Source organism: Triturus cristatus, chromosome 9, assembly GCF_964204655.1.
Source record: "Triturus cristatus chromosome 9, aTriCri1.1, whole genome shotgun sequence".
NCBI lineage: Eukaryota > Metazoa > Chordata > Amphibia > Caudata > Salamandridae > Triturus > Triturus cristatus.
In genome coordinates, this window is record NC_140592.1 from 1,026,249,064 (window position 1) to 1,026,266,108 (window position 17,045).

Here is a 17,045-nt window from a genome sequence, read left to right on the forward strand (position 1 = left end):
AAGCCACGGCTACCATGGGTTGAGTTAAGAGTTGAAATACGAGGCCTGCTTGGTCCCAGGAGGTTTTGTGTTGTATTACATGGTGAAGTCTCACAACCACACCATGTAATACACCCCATTTCCTCACAATGCCTTTCTGTGGAAAGAGTAATTCAAGATGCTCACGCTGGCTCAGGTCCTGTCTACTCTGAATCCTGGAGACTGGATGGTAGCCTTGACTCTGCAGGATGCATACTTTCACATCTCCATCCGCCTTCGGTTCATGGTGTGTCACGAGCATTTTCAGTTCACAGTGCTCCCTTTGGGCCTTACCAGTGCTTCTTGAGTGTTCACTAAAGTGATGGTGGTGGTGGTTTCAGCCCATTTGCGGAGGCCAGAGTTCCAGTCTTTCCCTACCTCGATAACTGACTGCTGAAGGCGGGCTTGCCACAGTCAGTCGTCACCCATCTCCAGACCACTGCAAAGTTCTTGCATTCGCTGGGGTTACCTATCTTTGTGCTGAAGTCACAGCTAAATCCCTCTCAGGTGGCCCCTTTTCATTAGAGCTATTCTGGACGCAGTGCAGTTTCACGCCAATCCTCCAGAGAGGTGAGACTTGGATATTCAGGCTATAATTCCGATGCTTCAGCCTCTATCCTGGATCTTGGTGAGAATGACTCTGAGGTTGGTGGGTCTCATGGCATCCTGCTGGTACAACATGTCAGATGGCATATGCGGGCTCTGCAGTGGTATCTGAAGTCCCAGAGGGTGCAACATCAGGGGAATCTATCCTACATGGTCCAGATATCGGATGGCACTGCAAAGGATTTGCAGTGGTGGCTGACAAACCTTGAACGGGTCAGCGGAAGACCCCTCTCCCTTCCACGCCCAGAGCTTACAGTGGTGACAGATTCATCAATGCTGGGTTGGAGTGTCCACCTGGAAGAGTTGGTGATCAGAGGACTCTAGTCTCCCACAGAGTCTCAGCTCCACATCAATCTGTTGGAGTTGAGGGCAATTCTCTTGGCATTGAAAGCCTTCCTTCCATCCATCAAGTAGAGGCTGGTTCAGGTGCTCATGGACAACAACACTTCCACATGGTTTTGCAGCAAACAGTACCCAGTGGGCCTGTGAACCCTGTGCCAGAAGGTGCTATGCCTCTGGACGTGGCTACAGTGCCAGGACATCTTCCTGGTTGTGTAGCACCTGATGGGCTCTTTGAACGCTCGTGTGGACAAATACCACCATCGATACCTAGTGGATCACTAGTGGCGTTTGCATCCGGGGTGGTGCAAGGTCTCATGCGAGAGTGGGTAGAGCCTTGGGTCGATCTCTTCCCCACTACTGAGAACGCTCAATAGCTGTACTTCTGTGTGCTGGAGTTTCCAAGCCAGCTTTCACACCGAGATCCATTCCATCTGGAGTTGGGCTCAGAACTTCAGTATGCCTTCCCGCCAATTCCACTACTGCCCCGAGTTCTCCCAAAACATCAGGACCAACTTGGCCGAAGTCATCTTTGTGGGTCCAGACTGGGATCGGAGGGTGTGGTATCCAGAACTCATGACCATGAGCATTGCTCTTCCGGTCAAGCTTCCCCTTCAGGAGGACCTCCTGTCTCAGAAACACGGCAGGGTTCTGCACCCAACCCTGTGCACTCTCCACCTTCATGCATGCAGATTTATTGGTGACAGTTGAGTATTTGATCTTCCTCCTGAAGTCTATGATGTCATCCTGAAAGCCAGGCGTCTTTCCACTAAGACCATCTACACCTGCCTTTGAGATAAGTTTGTGGCTTGGTATTTGGCCCACCAGGTGGATCTCCTTTCTGCACCTCTGTCTGAGGTATTGTTTTGTTCTTTTTTTAGCGTGGCAAGGCTTGCCCTGGGCACTGTTAAGGTTACGTGTTAGCCATCTCAACTTTTCTGTGGCTGCAAGGTCAAACCCTCCCTTTTTAAATCACCAGTTGTGACTCGTTTTTGAAGGGCCTGCAACACCTTTTTCCGCCTGCTCCCTTATTTGTTATGCCAAAATAGGACCTTCATTTGGTTCTTACCTACATGATGTGTTCCTCTTTTGAGCTCCTGCTTAGTCGCCCTCTGCGGCTCTTGACCAAAAAACAGTTTTCCTGGTGGCCATTACATCGGCCAAGAGGGTCAGTGATTTCCAGGTTCTGTTGGTCTACTCTCCATACACCAATTTCTTTCCAGACAAACTGGTCCTTTGAACAAATGCCTCTTTCCTTCTGAAAGTGTTCACGCCTTTCCATGTTGGCCTGAGTTTTCTACACTCCACCTCATCCTTCCAAGGAAAAGAGCGACATCATCGTTTGGACACTAAGAGAGCTTTCTCCTTCTACAGTGTTCGCACAAAGATCACTGCGTCGACGATCAGTTCTTTATTGGTTCACTTGGGCAAACAAGGGCAAGGCTGTGCAGAAACAGACCATCTCCTGATGGATTATACTCTGCATAATGATCTGCTACTCAATGGCAAAGAAGCAACCCCATGAGGGCTTATGGGCTCACTCCACCAGGGCCAACGCTGCCACTACTGTGTTAGTGTGCAGAACATCTGTCACATTGCCATATGAGTGTGTCTCCACATGTTCACAAAGCACTACTGCTTGGACAGCCAGGTCCATAGAGATGGGCACTTTACCCGTTCGCACCTCTCTAACGTTTTGCTCTAGCCAGTTAGCAGGCCCACCTCCAGGGAGGTATTGCTGAGGTATCTATTTTAAGGTGAGAAATCTGTGGATAAATGTCTCTATAAGAAGAATAAGTTACTTACCTTCATTAATGCGTCTTCTGATAGAGACTATCTAATCGCAGATTCCTCACCGATCTTCCACGCTCTGCGAAATGGGCGCCTACCCAAAAGATCAGGCTAGACACTGCACATTGATCAACAATATGCATTGATGTTTACATGGCTCTGTGTTTATTTTTTTTTACTTATTTTTATTAAACAATAGTCAGCATTCATAAACATGATCTTAAACTTACATTGGGTTACATTCATGTTCAATGAGATACACATACTACAATGCAAAGACATATTGTTGTATTAACAGTCCCTTTGAAGTCCCACATACCAACTCACTCGGTCCCTGCGCCCTCCCCACCTAACTAGTCGAAACTTCCCCCCTCCCCCCCACTCAAAAAATCGCCTGTAATCTTCCTATCGCTGCCAAATTTTCTCCAATTTCTTGGGGCATCCCCTGCTGTCATAAATTGTGTTTTCCGCCGCACAGCACCAGTCTAAGTCCTTTTTCCACTGGGAGACTTTAGGTGGTGGAATTGCCCCCATGCACCCGCAATATTCCTCTTTGCAACCATTGCTGCCACCTGTAGCCAGATTCTTTGATATTTGGGCCACTTCAGTTCACCAGTCACACACAATATATGCCATCTGGCATCTAGGGGGGACTTCCTGCTCCAACACTTCTGACATAATCCGGACCACCTTTCGACAGCATTTCTGTATAATCGGGCAGTCCCATAGGATATGAAAAAACGTTCCCTTCTGCGTACACCCCCTCTGACACTCCTCAGTTGAGATGTGCCCTAATTTAAACGTAAGGGTACTGGTACAATAAGAGCTGTGCAGGATCTGCAGTTGGACCAATCTAAAGCGTGCCCGGATTGCTACCTCCCTGGGACTCTGCAGTGCTTCCACCCAATCATCATCCTCTAATAATCCCACATCGAACTCCCACGCCTCTCAGCACCTTGATTAATAAATGCGGTGAGTTGTTTACAAATTTTTTTATCTGTACAGGACTATGCCTTCTCTGGGATTGGGTCCAACAATAATCTGTCTTCTAATGGACTATACTCTGGGATCTGAAAGAACCACGTTAGTTAGATTCCTCACCTTAGAATATCCCCAGGCGTCAGACTGGATCCGGAAGATTTTTCGTCAGCAATACCCCTTGCGCGTCGCTAGGCGTCGTCTGCGGCTCCGCGTCCGTCGTCGGCGTCGTGCGCCGGGATGACGTCGTCGGAGTACTTAGACGCCGCCCTCGCGCGCTGACGTCAGTTCTTCTTTTTTCCGCGCCAGTAAGCGCAGATCCGGGAGAGCTACCCCTTTTAGTCTTTTTTGACTAAATCTTTTTTGATCACTTTTGATCCTTGTCTGTCGACATCTGGTGCCGGTAGGATGCCTGGGTTCAAGGCTTGCGAGGATTGCTATCGACTGATGTCGGTGACCGACCACCACCGCCGGTGCCTCTACTGTTTAGGCCCCGACCACGACGCGGAGTCGTGTTCCGATTGCCAGGCCCTGACTTCGAAGGCTCGGCGGGAGCGGTCCCGCAAGCTTCTCGAGCTTCGCCACTCGGCTCCGCGTCGTGCGCGATCCCGGTCCAGGAGGAGGTCCAAGGATCGCTCGCGGAGCCCTAGCCGACGCCACCATCGATCGTCGGGCTCCAAGTCGTCAGGTAAGTCCAAACGCTCTAAGAAGTCCAAGCGGCGACATCGCTCTTCGGACTCCCCTCGCCGGTCGCGCGACTCGGTCGAGGGTCCAAGTGGTTCCACCCCCGCGGCTCCGGCGGAGCCGCAGGCGCCGCGCCCGTCCCCATACCCTCCGGTCCCTGGGACTAACGCGACGCCGGCGGAGGTCAGTGCCTTCCTCTCGGCCATGAGGAGCCTGGCCCCGCCGTCGACGCCCGCTGGCGCGCCTTCGGGCCCCGCGGGCTCGACTGGGCGACCCTGCCTGCCGGCGGCTTCGCCCCCGGCGCCGTCGACGACTCCGGTCTCGACGCCGCAGGTCCCCGCGGGGCCCATGCCTGGGCCCCCGTCGACGCCGGTTGACCTAACCACTCCTCCGCCGGCGCAGGAACCACCGACGCCGTCACCGGCGCCGCCGGCGCAGACGCCTACACCTCCGGTGCCGCCGACGCCACCGCCGTTGCTGCCGACTCCGGACGGCGTCCAACCCCAGTTTAGCCCTATTCCGGACCCGGCGCCGCAACGGCGTCGACTGACGCCGCGTCCGGCGCCGCTTGAGACCCTTCATCTCTACAGTCCAGCTCCGATCATTCCTCCTGTTTATCAGGAATCGGACGACGGGGGCGACTGGGAGGGGTTTGAGGACCCTCTGGCTGTTCAGTCGCAGCTTTCACAGGACTGGGCAGATGAACTGGGGGAGGCCAGTGGTCTTGATACATCGCCAGACACTGGATTCACTTCTCCTCCGACTGTGGCTTCAGAGGAGGGTGCAGCATTTTCTGTGGTGCTGCGCAAGGCGGCCGCAGCCCTTGGGCTCGAGCTGCCTGCCGTGGCTGTGAGGACTAACATCCTCACTGAGGTGCTTCAAACCGCAGCAAGCTCCACTGAGCCTCTGCTGCCGTTCAATGAGGCCCTCACTGACGTTCTGCAGGGCACCTGGTCCAAGCCCTCCACAGTTCCTCCTGTGGATAGGAACGTTGCCAGGCGCCACCGCCCTGCTCCGGGCGACCCCAGTTTCCTGTCCCAACACCCCACCCCCGAGAGTCTGGTTATCCAGGCCTCTACCTCCCAATCCTCCTTCCCGACCGCTCCGCCGGACCGGGATTCCAAGAGACTCGAGCAGTTTGGCAAGAAACTGTTCTCGTCCCTTAGTTTGGGCCTGCGGTCTTTAAACACCGCCTGTCTCTTGGACCGTTATTCCCATTCTCTGTGGGATACGGTGGAGGACGTGCTGCCCCTGTGTCCGGAGGAGGTCCGGACACGTCTTAACCAGGCTTTGGCCGATGGGAGGGATGCAGCGCGGCACGCCATACGATGTGGGCTTGACACCACGGACTCGCTGGGTCGGGCGATTTCCACCACGGTGGCACTCCGTCGCCACGCCTGGATGCGGTCCACGTCATTTTCCGGGGATGTCCAGAACACCCTCATGGACATGCCCTTTGATGGCACTCGCCTGTTTGGTGAGAAGGCGGACAGTGCGCTGAACCGCTTTTAAGGACTCCCGGGCTACGGCCAAGTCCTTGGGCCTCTCGGCTCCGCGGGCGCACACCTCTGCTTTTCGCCCCTTTCGTGGCCAAGGAAGGGGCGCCTCCTCACGTCCGCCCAGCCACCAGCCGCAGAACCAACCTGCGCGCGGTCGCGGACGTGGTTTCCGCCGTGGCGGATCTGGAGGACGACGTGGTCAGCCCACATCCACCCCGGCAGCATCCGCCTCAAAGCCTTCCTAGTCCGAGCTTTCAGGCCCATTCCACGCCAGTGGGCGGCAGAGTTCGCCATCACCTGCTCCACTGGCGGTGCATTACATCGGACAGGTGGGTGCTGCAAATCGTCCGAAGGGGCTACTCCCTCCCCTTCGAGACGACCCCTCCAGCCATGCCACCGCAGCTCCACCGTATCTCGGGGGATCATTTGAATCTTCTCCGCGAGGAAGTTTTGGCCCTCTTGGCCAAGGGGGCCGTCGAGCGCGTTCCGAGTACAGAAGTAGGTTGTGGTTGCTATTCCCACTACTTTCTGGTTCCCAAGAAGGGCAAAGGGGGCCTACGCCCCATCTTGGACCTCCGGAACGTCAATGCCTTCCTCCGCAAGGAAAGGTTCAAGATGTTAACCTTGGCTCAGGTTCTAGCTGCCCTAGACCCCGGAGACTGGATGGTAGCGTTGGACTTGCAGGACGCATATTTCCATATTCCCGTCCTGCCGGCCCACCGGCGTTACCTGCGATTCACGGTGGGCCACGAGCATTTTCAGTTTACCGTGCTCCCCTTCAGCCTCACCAGTGCCCCTCGGGTGTTCACGAAAGTGATGGCGGTGGTCGCAGCTCATCTGCGCAGATCAGGGGTTCCAGTCTTCCCCTATCTCGACGACTGGTTGTTGAAGGCGGGCTCGCCCCAGGCAGTCGTCTCCCACCTCCAGACTACGGCGGATCTCCTGCATTTGCTGGGATTTTCCATCAACGTGCCAAAGTCACACCTGAGTCCCTCTCAACAGCTCCTCTTCATCGGAGCAGTTCTCGATTCGGCGCAGTTCCGGGTCTATCCACCGGAACAGCGGGTCCGGGATATACAGGCCCTGATTCCCATCTTTCGGCCTCTATCCTGGGTTTCGGTCAGGCTAGTGTTGCGGCTTCTGGGGCTGATGGCCTCCTGCATCCTACTAGTGCATCACGCCAGGCGGCGCATGCGGGCTCTGCAGTGGGACCTGAAGTTTCAGTGGGCCCAGCATCACGGCAACCTGTCCGACCATGTCTTGATCTCGGAGGGCACTGCACAACAGTTGCAGCGGTGGCTCACGGACCGCGATTGGGTCATGGGCAGGAGCCTCTCCCTTCCCCAACCGGAGCATGTCGTAGTGACGGATGCGTCCCTCCTGGGCTGGGGTGGCCATATGGGAGAGGCGGAGATCAGAGGCCTCTGGTCTCCGGCGGAGTCTCGTCTCCACATCAACCTGTTGGAGTTGAGAGCGATCCGACTTGCACTGAAAGCCTTCCTTCCCTCTGTCAGGGGCAGTGTCGTGCAGGTGTTCACGGACAACACCACCGCCATGTGGTATTGCAACAAACAGGGCGGGGTGGGGTCGTGGACCCTTTGTCAGGAGGCTCTGCGCCTCTGGACGTGGCTGGAACACCAGGGCGTGACCCTAGTGGTTCAACATCTGGCGGGCTCTCTGAACGCCAGAGCGGACGAACTCAGCCGCCGGTGCATGATGGATCACGAATGGTGTCTGAACTCCGAAGTGGCGCAAGGTCTCTTTCAGCAGTGGGGAGAGCCTTGGTTAGATCTATTCGCCACCGAAGAGAACGCGCAATGTCAGCAGTTCTGCGCGTTGGAATTTCCAAGGCGGCACTCGCTCGGCGACGCTTTTCGTCACGAGTGGAGTTGCGGTCTGTTGTACGCCTTTCCGCCTATACCACTTCTGCCCAGAGTGCTGAAGAAGATCAGGCACGACCGGGCCCAAGTCATCTTGGTGGCTCCGGATTGGGCACGAAGGTACTGGTATCCCGAGCTACTCAGTATGTTGACCGATCCCCCGATACGTCTGCCCCTTCGGGAGGATCTTCTGTCGCAGCAGCAGGGGACGGTCCTCCACCCGAACCTGTCCAGCCTCCACCTCCATGCGTGGAGATTGAGCGGCGGCAGTTGATGCCATTCGACTTGCCTCCTGAAGTCTGTGATATCATTCTGGCAGCCAGGCGTCCCTCCACAAAGACGGTATACGCCTGCCGGTGGAACAAATTTGTGGCATGGTGCACAGCAAAGGCTGTGGATCCCCTTTCCGCCCCTCTTTCTGAGGTTCTTCTTTTTCTTCTTTCTCTGGCCCGGCAGGACTCTGCCCTGGGCACCCTGAAAGGTTATCTTGCTGCCATCTCCGCCTTCTTGCGGCTTCCTGATCAGCCTTCTCTTTTCAAGTCCCCTGTGGTTACACGCTTTCTGAAAGGCATTACTCACACGTTCCCTCCTGTCCCTTTTGTAATGCCTCAGTGGGACTTGAATCTGGTCTTGACCTTCCTGATGTGCGCTCCCTTCGAGCCTCTTCACAATTGTCCTCTTCGTCTGCTGACGCTTAAGACTGCTTTTCTGGTAGCCATCACCTCGGCTAGACGGGTGAGTGAGCTCCAGGCTTTATCTTCAAAGCCTCCTTTTCTATCTGTTCATCCGGACAAGGTTGTCCTTCGGCCTCGTCCCTCCTTTCTTCCGAGTGGTGACTCCATTTCACCTTGGGCAGTCTGTCACCTTGCCCACCTTCTTTCCGCCTCCGCATCCTTCCAAAGAGGAAGAGAGGCTCCACCGTCTGGACCCAAAACGTGCGCTCTCCTTTTATCTGGACCGCACAAAACAGTTCCGGGTGGACGACCAGCTTTTTGTTGGGTACGTGGGCGCTAAGAAGGGGAAAGCTGTGCACAAACGGACCATCTCTCGGTGGGTCGTTTTGTGTATCAAAATTTGCTATTCTTTGGCAAAAAAGGACCCTCCTGTTGGGCTGCGCGCCCATTCTACTCGTCAGTTGCAGCTGAGCCGTTGACGGAACAAGTTGTCCATTCACGGACTTGAATACGTGGCGATTGTAGAGACAGCACCACTCTCCCTTCTAAATCAAATATCCCCGTCTCAGAGGAATTAAATATTATCTTCACATTTGATGTTGGCCATCTGCATTAAAGACAACAGGAATCATTTTCCTCATAACTAAGTTGGTTCCCCAGGTCCCCAACCTCGTTTGTCCTGATGAAGACCCACTTTGATGCATATTAATTGGCACAATTACCTCGGGTCGAAACGTCGACGTTACATGTCCTATGCGTCACATGCAAATACACTTAGACAGCAAGGAAACTGAACCCTTAAGTGGCTTATGTATTGTAAATAGGACCTTGTTTGTTGATTATTTTTATGTATTGTCCATTGTACATATTCGTTACATGTGATGTGTTTTGTGCAAAGTATCACTGTTTCACCAATTGTTTCACTATGAATGTGTTTTTTGGTTGGTTAACCCTGTAAATATTTTTGGTGCTCTCAATACATCAATTAATATCATCCTATTAAGTGACTTGGATTCTGTCCTGTTTCTTTGGGTATGTGTGCGTCCTGGATATTTAAAAAGTGTATTCAGTACCTATTAATTTAGTCCGTTCAAATTCCGACAGAACCATTGTTTTTGCATATACATTCTACTCGGGCCACAGCGGCTACTACTGCCTTGGGACGGGGAGTCCCTTTGCAGGACATCTGTCAGGCGGCGACGTGGGCTTCGTTACACACGTTTGCCAGGCATTATTGCCTTGACAGCCAAGTCCGGAGGGATGGCTTCTTTGGCCGTTCTGTCCTCCAGGACTTTCTGGTGTGATCTTGGTTCGCAGACCCACCACCGGGGATGGTATTGCTTGGGTATCTATTCTAAGGTGAGGAATCTAACTAACGTGTTTCTTTCAGATGAACAAGTTACTTACCTTCGGTAACGATGTATCTGTAAGAAACATTAGTTAGTTAGATTCCTCACCGACCCACCCATCCTCCCCGTTCTGCGAACTGACATCTAGGGTTAAGGTTGTCCTTTTCAGGCCCCTAGATTTCATTTTTGGCACCAGTGTCGGTCTTTGCATGGCTCTGCGTTCCTGGCGCGGAAAGCTATGTACAAGAACGGACGTCAGCGCGCGAGGGCGGCGTCTAAGTACTCCGACGACGTCATCCCGGCGCACGACGCCGACGACGGACGCGGAGCCGCAGACGACGCCTAGCGACGCGCAAGGGGTATTGCTGACGAAAAATCTTCCGGATCCAGTCTGACGCCTGGGGATATTCTAAGGTGAGGAATCTAACTAACTAATGTTTCTTACAGATACATCGTTACCGAAGGTAAGTAACTTGTTCATCTGGTCCCCATCCTTAAGATAACTGCCCAGCGCATGCTTCAATTGCAAATATTTATAGTGTTCCGTGGATGCCAACTGGAATTCTGATTGCAGCTCTGCAAACGGCAACACAGCCTGTCTCCGCCTCACATCCCCCAAACAAACAATGTCAATTAGTTTCCATTTCGCAAAGCGCTGTAGTCGACCCACCTTCCGGAGCATCTCACTGGTCCACAAGGGGGTCTGCTCTGTCAGCCTTCCCTCCCAACCCAGGAATCGACTGGACCTAGTCCATTCCGTCTGTACTAATTGAGTATGTGGGGGCATACCGTCCTGTCTCGCCCGACCATATAGTGCCCACAGGTAACCTTCTGCCCCCATCGCCCAGTGATCGACTCCATATGCTGGATCATTCTTATCTGCAAAGACCCAGTCATTTATGACCATCAGTTGTGACGCCCAATAGTACTTTTGAATATCTGGAATAGCTAACCCTCCCTCGTACACCCCCTTTTACAGTTTGTCCAGTGCTATCCGTGCCACACCCACCCCCCCCCCGTCCCTCAGCAATGTTCTCAAATCACTGTCTATGTCCCGAAAGAATTTTTCTGGTATTTGACAGGGGGTATTTTGTATAACGTATAGTATCCGCGGCAGAGACATCATTTTGAAGAGAACAGCTCTTCCCAACAGGGAGATTGGTAGCTTCCTCCAGTGTGCAACGTCACTCTTCAGGCGATTCAACTACGGTGTCAGATTACTCTCCAGAAACGCTACATCAGATTTTTCTTTCTGTATGCCCAGATATTTAAAACTAGTTTTAATCTGGAGTTTGGAGTCGGCCTCGAGGTACGGGGGTGGCTCCTCAGGCTATCAGATCAATTGATACAATTGATCTGATAGCCAGAGTAGCCCTCAAAAAATCTGAAAGTCTGGAGCAACCTGTTTATTGTAAACTAAGGTCTCGTTGCGTATCAGAGGACATCATCGGCGTACAACGATATCCTTTCCTCCCACTGGTCGCCCCCATGGATACCCGATATTATCGGATCCCCGCTGAACCAGGCTGCCAACGGCTCAAGCGCCAGAGCAAACAGGATCGGTGAGATGGAGCACCCCTGCCATGTGCCCTTCCGCAAAACAAAAGGGCACGACACCGAGCCATTAACGCAGACCCTTGCCATGCGTTGCGTTGATAAACCGGGGCCGAAGCTGGCTCAGAAAGAGTTAAGAAAGAAACTGATGTCAGCGCACCGGATGGCTTCTATGCAGGCTCTCGTATGTGACTTTTCCGTCGTGGATGACACCCACGCAGAGCCGAACGGCGCCACCTGCCGTCATTCAGAAAGTACTACTCTAGATTTTCCAGCCCCAGTCTGACGTCTGGGTAATATTTTAAGGTGAGGAATCTGCAATTAGATAGTCTACCATAAAAGGCATTACCAAAGGTAAGTAATTTATTTCAGCTGCTGACAAAAATTAAGAAGATTGGAATAATATTTGATGCCAGTATGTAAATAAATATATATGTTGATCTAGTGGTTGCAGCTGGGAACTCTCTGAAACTGCAATGTTTCGTCCTTGTCTCTAGAGGTGCAGAGTGCTCTTTGTGTCCGATACTTCTAAAAAGAATATTTTAATATAGCTGCAACAAAAAACTCAGCAACTGAAACAGTGACTGGTTACCCTATAAAGGAGCTTCATTGGCTGGTGGTCACGACAATGAAGTTTAAGTCACTCATAGTCTACAGTTCAGTGAGATGTGAGACAGCCTCTCGATGCTTGAGAGACTAAAAATTGGTGATCTTCATTCACAGTGCAAAGGTTTGTTAAAACACTAAGAACAATAGTTCAAGTGGGAGAGGTTGGTTGCACTGCATGCATGCAAACTGTGGGATTCGGTGCCTTCGTCTATGTGCGACACAACACATGCATTGGAGTTCAGGAGATTGAATAAACTTGCATGCTTTACCCTATTCGAGTTACTGCAGGGAAAGGATGCCACAGGTGGATCAGTTCAGTGATCTGTAATATTTTCCTCTCTTTTGTAGCTTTAACCAGTTGTGCCTCCCGACCTACGACTCCTACGAAGAGGTCCACAAGATGCTGAAGCTTGCAATCAGTGAGGGTTGTGAAGGATTCGGCATGCTCTGATGCCAGCCTGGGACATGAGGTTGTATGCAGATGCATCTTCAGCAGACGCCGGGTGATCCTTGCATGGGTGTTAGTTTCCCACCATGTATCCAACCCAGTGTGAACTGGATCAATGCGCCTCAACAGATGAGCTGCAGGGCAGACACCGGAAGCTCGACAGCAGTCACCGAGAGGGAGCCTTACAGGTGCCAGCGTGGGACCATGAAGCTCTAGCATGACACAGGAAGCTCACATTCAAGCACCCGGCAGTATGTTGCTTGAAACATGGTGATGATCTTCGCCGCACTCAATGACCCTCCATGGAAGCAGACTATCCCCAGACACTAAGGGACAAGGATATGGGCTCGCTCTGGATGCTGGTGCACTATCTCTTAAAATCCTATTCACCTGTAGCAGCTGTACTCCGAGGGATGCACCCCTCTGTAATAAAGTTGCGGTGATGTGGGCGTGTTTGGCTACACCCTGGGCTGTCCTTGCAACAGTGTGTTATATGGGAGTGATCAGCTATATGCAAGCCCTCCCACTGCATTAACAATCTGAGATGTTGGAGTGTTGAGCGGCACACATAGGTAGGCCTCAGTAAAGGTGTGTGTGTAATGGGCGTGTCCATCTGCAGCCAAGTCCCCCATTCATGATTGTGTGATGTGGGCATCTTCGGCTGTGCTGTGTGATGATGGTTTGAGGTGATCGGATGCGCGCCATGTTTTTCTTTTCAAGTTGATGGCCACGATGTCCTGCGGGGCTGGTATTGTGGCTGCTTTTCTCACCGCCCACACTCTGCTGCTTTATGGTCTTCATCATAGGATGTGTGTTGATTGTCTGCATACTTTTGATTTGTTGTATGGTTTGGCTGTGATGTGAGACTCGGCAAACTCACAGCTATCCCTCCCGGTGCACTACTGTGAGATGTGCTCATTCATGGTTCAGAACATGGCTGCTTTGTGTCGTTCTGAGATAGGTTGTGGATGTCCAGACTTGCAGGGACACTCCTTAAGGTTCTTGGGAAGTGTGAATGTGCATTCAAGGCTCTCTTGGTGGGAGGTGTAAATGGAGCAATTCCCAGGGGTTTCCTGGTACTGTTTGCTGCGAAAGTCTTCACATGTTCTTTCCTGGTGGGGTGTGAATGGTTTTATACAAAGAGCTGCATGCAGGGTCACTGATGTGTGGTCAAAATGTCTGCACGGGTGACACTGCTGAGGTGTGCAGTACATACCCTCACACACACGGCTATTCAGTGTGATGCTGTGGTGTTATTGCGCACACGTGTTGCTTGTGTATTGCTGCTCACGGACTTATGCTGCTGAAAAGAAATGGTTGCACAGTTACTCACACTGATGTTATTGACACTTTACCGTTCACGCTGTTGGTATGATGTTAAATTGGACAACTGAACACAAAGGGCATCTCTACTGTGCCACTTGACGGTAGGATGCTAAGAGAGAGGTTTCATTCACATGCAGCACATCTCTTCTGTGTACGCTGGTGACATTATGGTGAGGAGTGGCACCCCTCTGTGCTGTTTGGCACACTGATGGTATGTTTTGAAATCACCCGTTGCACATGTGGCAACTCTACTGTGCACGCTGAGTGTACAATGTTAAAGTGAATGGTTACCCTCACAATGCATTTCTGTTATGCACCTTATTGACATGTTTTCAAAGTAAATATTGGCTCCCGTAGTGCTGCTGCTTAACACAGTGATCTTAAAGTTGAAGTTAATGGTTGTACACATGGGGCATCTATTGCTCACACTGGCACACATGGGGTATTTTTACTGGGCACACTGGTGACATGTTGTTCAGGTAAACTATTGCACACCCAAATGGTAATCTGATAGCAACGCATGTCAATGACTCTCTGGGGTATGGAGCCCCCATGGTATGACATTGAAGGGTTTGGGTGTACACGTACAATTGGTTTTTACTCCTTCCACGTTGATGAGTTGGCGTTCTATGACAAACATGTATGTGCAAACTTTCCACCCTTGAAAATCAGTAACACCCTTGCTGTGCTGGTGTGTCCTTTGCCTATGTCTGAACAATCAGGAAGGCCAAATGCCTAAGAGTCGTGTTCTTTGCTACAAAGCAGAACGTGATCCTAAAAACAAGACGGGGTGAGACTCAAGCCTGCCTTTGCTTGCATTCAAAAACCTAACCTGACTTGAAGACAAACTTTTCCAAAGGCAAGGCCTGTATGTCCTTGAACTCATTGCTGCTTTGAAAATGGCGAGTGTCATCTGATCCTGCACCAGCTCTTACCATGTTGAGACATCTATGTCATCATCACTCCACTACCTGTCCTGTCCACCCAAGAGACCTCCGTTAATATTCTGATCCATCCTACATTATAGTTAGCTCCACCTTCTCACCCCCTCTGGCATGTGAGGGCACATGCTCTAGCACCCATCCTGCCCTTGTCGAAAAGGCGTATCTTGTGCACACCACTTGCTGCCCCCTACTACAAAGGGCACCTTGTATCCTTATGCTGCCTTGTGGCACTACCGTCTGTCCCGCTCGCAGTGAGAGCTCCCTGTTACGTTTTGTTATCTTTAGCCTGTTTATTGCAACACCCTTTGTCACACTGAAGGGGCTGCAGTTAGTGTTGTGCCACCGTCTTGTCTTGACACCATCGCCTGTCTCTATCCGACTGAAGGCTCCCTCTTACTGTCATATCAACGTGCCATCTCGTTGACTTCACAAACTGCCTGCTCCTTTTGAAGGCACCCTGTCAGTTGTGTACCACCTCTTTCCTTGTGGGCATCATCTGCTGTGTCTCTCGCTGAGGGACCCCTTTAAAGTCCGCCCCCATCTTGTCTCATGGGTGTCATGTGTGGTCCATCTCCTATGAGGAGCACTATGTCGCTGAGTATCGTCTCTAGTAGAATAGTTCTACACATCTTGCAACACGTGCATCACTACAGCTGCATGCCTGTGTGACACCTGGTTAGCTTAGATTCAAAGTTTGTGTGACACCAGCTGTTACTGCTGCAGGTCTATAAAACATGGGGTGTTAGTGCTTTACACCTCTTTAAATCCCAGGGTTTAGTAATGTGCAGCTGATTGATTAGTTACTCATACTTGTATGATTCCTGGAACATCAGTGATGAACCATTGTGTGACTGATTATTTATTTTTCTTACACATGTGAGGCAAATTTATTTGGATCTTGGTCTGATTGTGTGTAACATGTATGTTGTACTACTGCTGCGGTGTGTTATATACTTGAAAAGCACACAGAACACATTGATACTAGACACTGTTGTGCCACAACTTCCATTATAGATGCACATTGGTGTGACTCACCTGCATGAAACATCCTGACATTAATAATACATACACTTGAGGCATGTGCCGCATACATTTACATCTGGTACGTATAAGTGCTGCACACGTGCAGCACCCACATTAATGCATGCGTCTGTGACATATGTGGTACTTTTGTTATCCATCTATGATGCTGCTTCACTCTTGGCTCCCCTGTCATTGTACAAATGTGATCTACACAAACAGCCTTATCTCCCTAAAGCTTTTTGCTGCTGTGCTCCCTTGCATTGTAATTGCTCCCCCCTCTAGGACCCATGGAATGCACTGCAACCTCCTGATTCTGGCTGCTGTAGCCTCCACTGCCAGATAGGTAATGCCATTTGCCATTCCCCATGCCAGACACCAACACTGCAGTGATTAGAGTTGAACCTTTGAGGTGGGTCTAGGTTGCAGGAAACTTGTTTGTCACATTCCAGACATGACATTTACCTCAGCTTCACAAACTGATGGCGACCTTTCTGAGAATGCATGCAGAAATGTGTATGCCGTGCTGGTGTGTTTAGAAGACCACATGTCCTCAGCACCGCAGAGGTGCATCAACACAGAAGAGGTTCATACTTCACAGGCAGGGCACCGGCCATGTCTGATGGTGGAATTGGTCTGCATATGAACCGTAACCCATGACTACAACCTCAGCTCCCTGTTTGACCAATATCAGTAAGATCACTTGTGCACAAACTGTTCCCTCTTGGGCCTGGCAATTCGAGGGCCAAGGTTTGGAGACCAAAACATGCATATCCACACGGAACATGTATTACCCGATCATGTAAATAATTTATAAAAACGAATAAATATGAATCATTTTATTGAAAAAAAACAAAAATGTATTTCATTATGAAGACTAGAACTGTATGTGTAAACTGTAGCCGCTGTGATGGTTTCAGAAAGCTGTGACTCTTATGAGACATTCAAGATGCTGCTGTGCTAATTTAAGGATTATATGCTTGTGCTATAGATATTCAAGCCTTCAGTGGCACCTGACGTTTGCGGCTCTAACCTGGGCAGAATGCCATCCTTGAGGATAGATCCTACCAAAGACATGGAGGCAAATAGTATGCTTGAACTAGTTTACATTTGTATCACATCAACAAAGCGGAGTAATGAAACACAATTTTCTTTTAAAGAGAAACAATCCAGGATAATTTAAATTCAAAGATACCTGGGGTGAGGAACATCATGCCCTTCATTTGTCAAGTCACGCTGTCTCGCATAAAAGGTGCATAGCTGCGACATTACTACCTAAACGTAGCTTGCGGAAACAACTAGGATATGAAGAATCTTTAGTAAATA

The 17,045-nt window shown here is 51.0% G+C and overlaps 1 protein-coding gene across 9 annotated transcripts in view; it reads left to right on the forward strand.

Moving 5' to 3' along the window:
* AREL1 (apoptosis resistant E3 ubiquitin protein ligase 1) overlaps window positions 1-16,578 on the forward strand; it is a 632,176-nt gene extending 615,598 nt beyond the window's left edge. For all 9 annotated transcript variants that reach the window (XM_085626755.1, XM_085626750.1, XM_085626754.1 and 6 more), the window contains one exon: window positions 12,330-16,578. In XM_085626755.1, coding sequence (XP_085482881.1) covers window positions 12,330-12,432 — 103 coding nt within the window. In that variant the 3' untranslated portion in view covers window positions 12,433-16,578. The remainder of the gene's footprint in view (window positions 1-12,329) is intronic.
* Window positions 16,579-17,045: the final 467 nt, after the last annotated feature.